The sequence below is a fragment of the Pempheris klunzingeri genome, chromosome 6 (assembly GCF_042242105.1).
Source record: "Pempheris klunzingeri isolate RE-2024b chromosome 6, fPemKlu1.hap1, whole genome shotgun sequence".
NCBI lineage: Eukaryota > Metazoa > Chordata > Actinopteri > Acropomatiformes > Pempheridae > Pempheris > Pempheris klunzingeri.
In genome coordinates, this window is record NC_092017.1 from 11,113,276 (window position 1) to 11,124,910 (window position 11,635).

General features: G+C 43.0%; 1 protein-coding gene across 1 annotated transcript; it reads right to left on the bottom strand.

The window, feature by feature from the left end:
• Nucleotides 1–1,855: 1,855 nt before the first annotated feature.
• map2k2a (mitogen-activated protein kinase kinase 2a) lies at nucleotides 1,856–10,629 on the bottom strand. Its single transcript, XM_070831990.1, has 12 exons — nucleotides 10,220–10,629; nucleotides 9,817–10,001; nucleotides 9,402–9,612; nucleotides 8,149–8,295; nucleotides 7,859–7,936; nucleotides 7,430–7,481; nucleotides 5,421–5,545; nucleotides 4,572–4,785; nucleotides 4,382–4,446; nucleotides 4,189–4,250; nucleotides 3,802–3,847; nucleotides 1,856–3,675 (listed from the first exon to the last, which is right to left on the bottom strand). Exons 2-12 carry the CDS (start codon nucleotides 9,903–9,905, stop codon nucleotides 3,565–3,567), a joined length of 1,200 nt encoding a protein of 399 aa, XP_070688091.1. The 5' UTR covers nucleotides 9,906–10,001; nucleotides 10,220–10,629; the 3' UTR covers nucleotides 1,856–3,564.
• Nucleotides 10,630–11,635: the final 1,006 nt, after the last annotated feature.

Sequence of the window (11,635 nt, forward strand, 5' to 3'; positions counted from 1 at the left end):
TTTCCTTTTCGATGTGAGTAGAGTCGCACCCACCCATCCCATTGCCTGAGGTCATGGTGTCCCACCCCAAAAGCAAGCTATGGCACATTCCAGCACATACAGTAGGGGCTGCCAGCAAACCCCTTGATACACTTTCTGGCTCGGACCAGTCTCTGTACATAATACCTTCCAAGCTCCAACAGGTGAGGCATCAGAGGAGACATTACTAACTTGAAAAGTGTCTCATCCACTGTGGGGAATGGCAAGCTCCCGTGTGTAAATTTACAGCTATTGCAGTTGATGTTGCGCCACTTCCAACCGCCCACCTATACGCCCCCTCAGTGAGTGCAAGCCAGCTATTGTACCACGGAGTGGGATGGAGCACAAGATGTATTGAATATTCTGTTGCACTATAAACCATCCCAACACACCTCTAAAAACACTTCTAAGTCATATATTTCATGCACACACTTGACAGGACGTACTTTTCATAATGTTGCTGCCTGTAAACATTTGCCTTTTGGCTCCAGTCTCACAGGAGCCGCGTCCCACAGTGCAGCAAGACTTGACACCAGCTTGGCACTGCACAGATAACCATGCAGGGAAATGAAGGGGGGTATTTGGCTGGGAGAAGTAGTGACACACCCTCTACCTAGAGGGCACTGTTCAGCACTGTCTCTGCAAAAGCACAGGGGATTTTACAGTTTTCAAACATGAATTGCAGTACTTGAACGTTTGGTGTCATCACTTGCTATAATCCACAATGCTAAGTGAAGAGGATGCAGGTGGATAAGGTGCACCCTAACAGCAGGATATACTCTTTCGCATAACTACATCATACTTACATGAGTTGCCCTCTATTTAGTTGTGCCCTGATTACCCACAGGCAGACTTAGTTGTTCTCAGCACATGGCAGTCTGAGATGATGTCAGACATTTTTATGGCAATGTCGCCTCTCAGTCCAATATAAACTGGTCCACTCAGAGTCCAGACACCCCACATCAAATCTGTGTTTGCCATTACTGCCTGAATGATGGTTTTGATTAAATCTATCCAAAAGAAAAGGAAGCATTTTACATAAATACAGATCGCCGCTTGACCTACTAACAAAATGCGTCTGTGGTTATTGGCCTGTGCTTCAGTCCAGGGGTCAAAAACAGCTAATATTCACCACATCTGTTTGAGTGGTGATTGTAATGTCGAGGTCAAGGTTCAAAGTAACCCCGAAGTTGGACTTGTTTTATTGGCGGGGCACTGAGACTCTTTTCTCATAAACTTATAATAAGCTAACGTAGCTTACAGTACCAATACCGCTGCTCAGTGCTGAACTACGATGGCACTAAAGCAAAAACCAGATGTATTTTTAGAAATTTCAAACATGTAATAAACAAAGAAGTGGTAATAAAACAATACTACTTACCATTTTAAAGTTATAAGTAGTCTGCACCCATCTCTCACACTGTGTATTCAGTTAATTAAGTTAAGCTAACTAATAACAGGAAGCATGGGCAGGTATCGTCGCTACGGTTACCTGCACTTTACGCACTGATGACGTAACACCTGCCAGCCAATCAGAAGCGAGTACCTCCACATCCGAGGAACAACGCGTGGGAAGGTAGTTGGGAAAAATTCAAAGCTGTCCAGTTATGCACGGAAGTGAACCTGAATGCAAAATGTTGGGAAACCGCAACGAGAAACACACACTACAACCAGGCCCGGTAATAGCCCCCAAATACATATACAAGTGAATTTCTGGTAAATGTGTACTTCCATACTTGGTCTGTTAAAGACAAAGACACACAGTAGTTACATGACAGATATCAATAACTGTCATAAATGAGTAAATGCTCACAATACATTCACAAATAAGTTTTATTTTAATCTTTTTATACATTATAACCATATCCAACACAGTTTTATATTATAATAAAATGACTCTTCTCCCTTGTCATTTACATAAATCAAAAATTTGTATATTAAGACTGCAAAATAGTACTCCTGTAATTTTTGTATATAGCTTTGTACACATACAAGTGACAATGCATTCATTTTGCTCTGAACGAATGCACATTTTGAGGGGGATAAGAAAGGGCAGCCATAAGCAGAGAGAATACAAGAGCTCTAGCAAGACGGCAGGCTAGCAAGTAACACCACCTCCACCACCACCACCATGTGACCGACGCTGACCTGGGTTAAAATGTTCAGTCAAACCCTTTTCACTTTACTACAGTTAATTAGTTTGACTCAAAGGGAAATGGTTTTCAAATGTATTTCAACCCAAGTCTTTTCCAAAAGCACACCTCTAGGCTGGTTGTGTCCCAAGAGAACGCTTGGATTGCCACAAGTAGCGGTACAGTGAAAACATAACCAAATACACTTCAGGGGAAAGTACAGACCAACAACGAAGACAAAAAAAAGTTAAGTTAGTCAACGTGATTGAAATTTCATACTGACATTGCAGAGATTCAGGCTTTTGATAAAAACACCAGCTAATCATCCCCATCATGATCTTGGGAAACAAAATACACATACAGTATTAGAAAGATAATAAACCATGCTATATCATCCCATGAATACATTTTGATCATTGTTTTCTCACTGTCAATAAAGACATTCTGGCATATATCAGGCCTCCACAGCATATGCCTCGTCCCATGTCAGAGACACAGTGTGGGATGTGAATTGAAATGTATGCTGAGGAGACAATGTCAACACAATAAGAGTGTAGATCAGTGAATGAATAAATCAAAACATTCAAAGTACACTGATATACTGCTCATGAATGTGCACACAATAAGAAAAAAAAACCAAACTGATCAGGCATCAAAAACCTTTAGTAGTCACGAGTCCCCTCTTTGGTTTGTGACATTGTTCACAAAGTGATCTTTAGAGTGATCGCTCCCAAAAAGTGAAAATGACTCCTTATGCGCCCATTTGTCCTGAACTCTCTACTTCCAAATTTGGTTATTATATTGGAGGTAATTGCAAGGTCTCTCCAGACAGCATTTTAGCACGAAAAAGTTTGTCAAAAGGTTTTTTTTTTTCTTTTTTTTTGGAATCAAAATATCTGCATTCACCTTCAATAAAACCAATTTTGAATTTGTAAGTAAATAATATGTTTGGATCTTTCTCTGGTTGGAAATTTCTACAGCAGGTAATTTTTTCTTTTTTTTTTTCTTTTTTTTTTTTAAATACAGTCCCACAAGCCATCAAGTGGTGTTGCCATAGAAAAGATTAATACAGAATATTCAGCAATACAAAAGAAGTTTGTCAATCAATGCAAATTCAGCTGACACACTGGCAGCCCTTCAGTGCTTTACATCCTCTGTAGCCGTGTGGAAAAATGAGCTGTGGCTAGTCTTGACACGGTCATGGTGAAGCTGTGGTCTTACAGTGCAATGACTCAACGGGCCCTGCTGCTGGTGAAGAAATAAATGAGGGGGAGGCCAAAACCGTTTTACCCAAGAGCAGATGAAAAAAGTGCCAAGGTGTGTGATGGCTTGTGTGTGTGTGTGTGTGTATGTGCAGTATATTTGTGTGTATGCAAGCAAGCCCCAGAGGTGTGTCAGGGCAGTGGGGGCCTGTTCACTCAGTGCTGCGGGTGGGAGTGCTGGGCTGGTTGAGGCCCATGGTTTTGCATAACCAGCCGGCAAAGTCCACCTCCTCCACCTCTGATCGCTTGATGAACGTGTGACTCTGGAAGAAAACAAAAAGGAAACCATTTTTGGTTTGCTAGGTTTTTGGTTTTGGTCTGCTAGCCTCATCAAAACAAACAAATAATAAAAAAAAAAAGATCCTGGTAAGTTAAGTTCAGGTACCCACCATCAGCATCTTCAGATCTGCTCTCTCGGCTGGGTTTTTGATCAAACTGCAGACACAAATTACGACAAAAAGGTTACCTACATGAGCGACTATACAGCTGCTTCTGTCAGTGAAGGATTAAGTAGGATTTTATTTTTCCAAACAACTATCTCAGATCTCACTAAGCTAGTTCTTGCAACGATCTCATACAAAACACAACTTGCGCATTTCAGTCAACGCCAGCTGCCGTCTTCATGCCCCGCAACATTATATACACAATGAGGCAGGTGTGGAAATTCAAGTTGTCAGTACTCAACATTATCTACTTCTCTTGATATGTTTGTGCATTGGACCAGGTAAGCGTAGCACTGTTTTGTTTTGTAGCTCATCGTCTTTGCCAGTGCTCACCATTTTGTCACAAAGTCCTGGAAATCACTGGTGAAGACCCCGAGTGGCAGTTTAGGGGGCGGCTGAGGAGGAACCAAGAATCAAAGATCAAAAACGGAACGTCTGATGCAAACATACACCGTTTTGTGTGTGTGAAGATGGATGGAAATGTGTGCGAGTTTAAGGGTTCGGGGAAATCAGCACTTTCTCTGACCTCATTCACAATGTAGTCCAAAAGTTCAAAGATGGCCATGGCAGGTCTGCTGTCCATCCCATGTCCTGTGGAGACATCAGATATCACGGACACAATTAGAAATCTGAAAGCCCATTTCTTGAAAACATGAATGTAAAACAGCTGTCTAAGCCAAATCTGCATGCATGCATTTGTAAATGTTTTTGCGTACCGCTCACGGGCCTGCCTGGTGGTCTGGGCCTCTGCATGTTGGTGTGAGGCTCTCCCTCAGCCCCGTCCATAACGGCCCGTCCAAAGATGCCTTCCAGCTCTTTGGAGTCTGGTGGGGGGATGGGGTAGCGGCCAATCGCCAGCTCCACCAGGGACAGACCCATGCTCCACACGTCAGACTGCACAGAGTAGTGGGTGCCCTGCAGTCTCTCCGGCTGTTGAGAAACACACGATCTACGTCAGAGGGAGCAGGTAGAGCCAAGACGCCAGGCAGGAGAGAGGGTTGGGCTGGGTGGGTTCGGCACAGGAAGAGGATAATGGGAGGGGAAGAGGAGGAGGGTGTTATGGCAAGGAGAGCTGGGGGTGTGGTGAGCTCAAGAGGACAGAGGATGGGAGGGTTTGGCAGGAAGTGAAGAGTAGCCTTGGACTGTTTTTGTTTAAAGGGTGAGCAAGGACAGGTGTGTGTATGTGTACGTGTGTGTGTGTGAGTGTGTGCGCGCGCGCTGGGACTCTGATGAAAAGGTGTCTGTATAACACCGGTGCTTCGTGGGTACGGATCGGGAATGGGGTGGGACAGACAAGCAGCTTTCGACACTGCACCCACCTGGTGCCTAAGAGTGAGGGGGAAGAAGGACGAGAAAGAGCGAGCACAGTTGCCTCACTCCTTGCCAAAGAGCCCTTTCCTGGGCACAGCCCTCGGTTCTTGGCAGGGGAGTGAGGGAGGGCCAGAGGAAGGGAAGGCGGAGGGCGGGGCCAGTGAACAAGAGCAATGTGAGAAAAGAGGAGAAGGAAAGTGGGGATAGGGCCAGAGGAAAAGGGGTGGGGGCGCAGGCGTGCAGAGCTGACTCACCGACATGTAGGAGCGCGTTCCAACAAAGGAGTTGGCCATGGAATCTATGAGCTGGCCGCTGACACCAAAGTCGCACAGCTTGATCTCCCCGCGAGAGTTGACCAGGATATTAGAGGGCTTGACGTCTATGTGGCAATGGGGGACGTGGACAAACAAACAAATGTACATTATGTTTCAGAGAAATTCATCTTTGTACTGTATATCTCATCTGTCATCCATACACTACACCTTACTATTGAGAAATTTGAGCTATACAACTTTTGTAGACATCAGGGTGAGACGCGACTGCTAACAATATCATGACAAATAGCAAATAGGAACACTGCTACACTAAGGTGTTAATATATATATGGAGATATGTGCAGGGGCATGACTGTGCATGTTTATTAATTACTATGTCCACCATATGTACTGCTTGATTTTCATGGGAGACCAACGGGTGCAGGCCTTGAAAACAAATCTCCCTCCTTGGGACAGTATCTATCTATCTATCAAAGCTTTCTGATGAAAACAAAATATTTTTGCAACACAGACAATTTACCGACAAATAGTCAGTCTGCCTGTAGAGCGGTGGGTGGCACCCACAGCAGCCCCAACTTTGTCTGTGGTGCTGCATTAATTGAGCAAGGGAGAAAATAGCTCCAACTCATACTGAGCCCCTGCTATAAACAAGCCCGGTCCTCCAGGTTTCCCACTCATCACTGACAGCATCCTGCAAAATAATGGGGTAGGATTGAGCCCTACAATCTGTCCTCTGTGGTGTGTGACCCCCTCCCACAAACCAAGGACACTTGAGGAGTCGCTGAGAAAGAGGTGGCACGAAAGAGCGGGAGGATGATGGAGGGAGACACAGAGGGAGGGGTCAACAAGGCGCGGCTGCTGTATAATCACATCTGAGAGACTGTAATTACCGCCTGAGCTCAGACAACTGTCCTACAGTACCACCGACCCTGCAGCACTGTGAGACTGCACTACACTGCAGGTCTGACTGCTGCCTTCACCAGTACTTTTCATAACAACACACCAACGGCTCCTCATTGCCGTGTGCTCTGGAAAACTTGTCTGCGTCAGACTTTTCTTTGGTACGATTTTGCTTGAATTCGAAAGATATTTTCAATTCAAAATAATAGCTTGCTTTGTGGCGAGCATGCTAGAGTGCTTAAAATGTTGATGCAGTGCATATGGAGGGGAAAAAGCATGAACACAATTAATAAAAATGTGAATGAAAAAGTACAGGCACGACTGGAGTCGGTCTACTTAATGTGGTGCATTTAAAGTGGTTTCACTGACAAAAAAAAAAGTTCAGACATTTGGAAATAGTAATCATACCTACATGCTTTTTGTCAGTGTGTCTGAGCCTGTTTCAGAGCAGCAAGGATAATGTCAGTGGAAAATGAAAGGATAATCCTGCATTTTTTTTAATGTGATGTTTAGACTGTAACATTTGCATGGTCTGAATCTCTGCTGTTTGCCTCACAAGCATCAGCAAACTGTAGCCACCACTAATACTGAAGGGATGGGAATCATTATACTACCCACAACAAACATCCATGAAAAAAAGACACTTTTATTTCTAAATGAGGATGACTGTCCTGTAATCTGAAACATGACAGATTTGCCCTAATGGGCCATGCGGTATGTCTATACATTTTAATTGTCAGAAAAAACAACCAAAATACACCTCATATTATTTCTTTAACCACACTGTGGCCAAGAGACTGTAAAATAAATAAGTATTATTGATTATGAGACGTGGTGATATGGTTTAGACTAACACTCTAAATAGGAGTTTAGCCAATAAATAACCTGTATGATGAACACAGAGCTACGACAACATCAATGTTCACACACATACACCCTGATCACCATCATCATTATCATTATTACACAGTAATAATTCTTTTAGTCATCTGTCATTTGATTCTACAAACTCACTTGTGCTGCAGTAATCTGAAAATGTTGCAGGAGGGATTTTGAGCGCACTGTCATTTATTGCGGCTCACCCTTACCTCTGTGCATGATCTGGTGCTTCTCCCGCAGGTAGGCTAATCCCCTCAAAACCTGCAAATAAGAGAGGACAACAATGAACAAACATGTAACATTACACACATATATACAAATTTAAGTCACGAGTCTGTACACATGCATGCATACAAATAAACTACCTGTGTACACATTAATTACAAAATACATTACTTTGGTAATTCCATTATGACACCTTATATCATGAAGTACAACAGGCCCCACTGTTTGTGACTGTGAGTGCATAGGCAAAAACATAGATTAAACAAACTTTGAGAATCTTCTGCCAAATTTAAACCACATTTGATTTTAAAATGACAAATATATCAGATCTGATAAGCTGCTCTCAGGTCAAAAATCACACATGAAAGTCAGTCCTATATTCTAAATGTGAATTGAATGAGTGAACTACTTACAGCTATGCTAACTTTCCCCAGGATTTCTTCTGGGATTCTTCTGGCTTCCTTCAGGACCTGGTCCAAGGATCCACCATCCTATTAGAGACCAAGTTGCACAATTAAAATGACACATCAATTAAAAAAAAAACTGATACTTCATGTGGAGCAAGTACTAATATACTATTATAATACTAATATTTGCAAGAGTAAAATACGCATAAACGTTGACATTTAAAAAGATGACATACTGTGATTCAACAACATGAATCCTATGTTCGTTGGTAGTGCCAACAGTCTTTGTCTCTTACCATGTGCTCCATACAGATGCTGATCTCCCCGTCGCTGTAAAAGGCCCCATAGAAGCCCACAATGTAGGGGGAGTTGCATTCATGCAGCACCTGCAGCTCTCTGATAATCTGGTTTCTGATGGCAGGCTTGATTTCCAGGTGGATCAACTGAGGAGGGAAAGGATGAGACCATTAACAGGTGTAGGCACATCGTTCACTGACCTCCTTTCGTCTCAAGATAACACAACATGTGTTATTTTGTGTTGTGTAGCAATCTCAACATGTACCATATGGGATTACACATTTCAAATAGTTTCAACCACCAACACAAATGTTTACATAGACACCGAAGGTCTTAATAGTTACACCTTGTTTTTAAAATAGTCATGAATCAGAATAACAAAGGCAAGTTTCTATATTTCCAAAGTCTCTCTCATCTCATTTGTAGAACTTTTAGGGGAAATTCAATTGGCGTGTCGACACACACACTTACTTGCTCAACAGCCTGCAAGCTTGTGCTTGCTTGTGTTGCTGCTACAGTGTTTCTATGGAGGGCGGAAAATTGTCGAAAGCATTTAACACTATACAAGGAAAGATTTTAGTGCCAAGCCAATACTGGAATTTTGAGAAAAGATACATTTATCTATATTTCAGAGATGACAAAAAAAGGCACATATTGGTTTACTTCACATACTTGTGATGAGTTTCACAGGTTTTGTTAAAATAATTGTGACAAAGATTTGTGCAGAGTCAGACATATTACAGCAGACATCTGACTGAGGAAGTGCTTGTACAAACTGCCAGTGATTTATCTGTAAGCTAATATTGGACAATATGATTGCGATGATTTAACTAACGGTAATTCTCATTTTCTATTTTGTGTTGGACTCACTGAACCATTTGCAGCTCACATTTTAAAAGGTCTTAATTCTAAAAATTGCAGCCACCCGTCTACAATGAGGACATATTCACATCCAAGTATATATGATGAGGAAAATCACCTTCAAACTTCTTACTTATGTTAAGAATAAGCCTGTGCAAACTTTTGTACACTGATGCTTTTGTTATTGTTGCCTTCAAATCATGGTGCATGATGTGCTTTACAGTCAGTGTGGAGCGCTGCAGACCAAGCCAGCACCACTGCAATGGTGCAATGATAAAATCTAAACTGCATTTGAATTCCTGAAAACACGTCAGGAATGTGTTTTCATTCAGCTCCCTCTGCCTTTCACACTTCACCTGCAACATAATATTAAACAAACGTTAATTCATACCTTCCGGGCCATGACCAAACCCGAGGGTTTGTGGCGGACCTTGTTGACCACTCCTCCGTTTCCAGCGCCCAGCTCACATATGGGGTCAAAATCCTCATCCTTCAGCTCCCCGACCTGAGCTTTCTGGGTAAGAAAGGCTTCCAGCCGTTTCCTCTGTTGCTCATCCAGGTCCAACTCACCCAGTTTCTTTTGTAAGGCCTCGAGGTTGGCTCTGTGAGGAGGAGACAGTGGGTTCAGCAGGGTTTAACACACACAGACAGGGAGAGAAATGGTAACACAGCTACTCAACTTGGCTCATAAAAACAATGTTATACAGAGTCTATAGATGATCACAACTGAGCTACAGGCACAGAGCAATTATACACACACACACACACTGGTACTATTGGTGTTAAGTCATGTTAGGGCTACTCACTCAGATGCAGCATCAATGGTATTGGAGGTGGCCTGTCCCTCCCCAATAGGCGTTATGTTCAGGGGAACGGGTTTTCTTTTGGGACCCATCTCAGTAACTACCGCAAACGACTTTCTCAGATGATCACTAACCTGCAGCGGGCTGGGAGGCTGCTAAACTGGCCTTTAACTTGCTCAAAACTCAGTCTGAAAAAAAAAGCAACAGGATCAGCTCTAGGTGGCTAGTGACTTGGCTAGCTAACGTTAGCTAAGTTAGTACACTCTCCGTAGCATGTCAGTCAGATATTTCGCTCAAATTGTGTCATGCCGGGGTGCTTTTTAAAAGTCAGGTCGTTTTCCTGCACATTTACAGCTTTTGAAGGAAAACCATTTCTATTTTTCGGCTTCTTCTGGGTTAAATCTACCTGCTGCTACTAGCCGCTACTAGCTAGCACCAGCTCCTGGAAAAAACAAATCGTGCCCTGCGTCTCTCGGTCCTAATGTGCAGCCGCTCGCTTCTGTTGTGCCGCCGCGGGTTTACCGGCAGCTACACCGGGACACGGACTCCGCTTCCCTCCTCTGGGGTCCGGGCAACAAAGTCCTCCGTGTTTCAGCTCGGGGCGTGGGGCTGTGAAGCGAGAAGAGGCTCTGGCTCGGGCTGGTGGTGGCGGTGCTGCTTCCTCAATACAGGAAGCAGCAGCTGCAGCATCAGACCTGTGTGACACCCACAGGGAGACAGCCCCGCATAAATAGCGCGAGACCGAGGCCGTCTGACGAGTTGGTGCGAGGAATGCAGAAATGTCACGGGAGATGTACGACATGTGCAGTCAGTGATGAGACCTGCGGTGCGCTGCTTTTAATAAGGTAAAAGTCCGGTTTGGCCGCGTCTTATCCTGCAGCTTTCTGATGTGTTTAATGGCTGCTGGTAAACAAGCTGAGAAGAACATTACTGCCACCCAGCGGGAACAACAGGGAACTGCACACTTACTGTTCATTTTAGTTGATTGTTGTTAAAATGTAATATAAACAAAATGTCCGGTACATTTTCACATTAAAAAAGACACCACACATGATATGGTGTAAAACGTCTGCATATTTATTCATTCTAATCCTGAGAAACTCTGTTGAGATGTGGTAGGCCTGTTGTTTCCCTCCTAAATAATGAGAAATAAATGATAAACACTCACTTTGCATCATTGATGCTTGGTGCTCAAACTCAGTCAAAAATGTTTCACAGAACTTTTAATGTGAAGATGATTACCATATTGACCACTAATTACTATGTTCCTGCTGTTTACATTGCTCCAGGCACAAGCTCAAAAATGCATGAAGATAAATAATGCTAAATAAATAAATAACATGTTACATGGATGTGTAGCCTGTAGTGGCTTTTCAGATTTCAGAGATTGAATGTAAAACTAGCAATAAAAAGAAACAATTCTCTTCACTAATCCTGTTAACGAAGCCAGATAAATATCATAATTACCTGAAAACCTTCAGCAATGCCACTGTTATAATGGCATGTATCATGGCATGTAAGTGTCACCATCTTTATTCACTAGCTCTTTCCTTCCTCTTCTGTGCACACAAGCAATGTGATATATGCAAGAGGTTTCTTTAACCAAACATGTATTAAACTGCTTCACTCTCTTTCTCTGAACTCTTCAGCATTTCCCCACATTTAACTTTGCTACTGACACTGAGGATTTTCAGCGCAGTGTCAACGTCTTACTCGTATTATCGTCTATTTACCAACAGGTCAAATAATAATAAGGAACCTTGGTACAAACTCACACATCATGCTTTTCTAACACAAGCGTGACCCGGTGACCTTTCCTGAA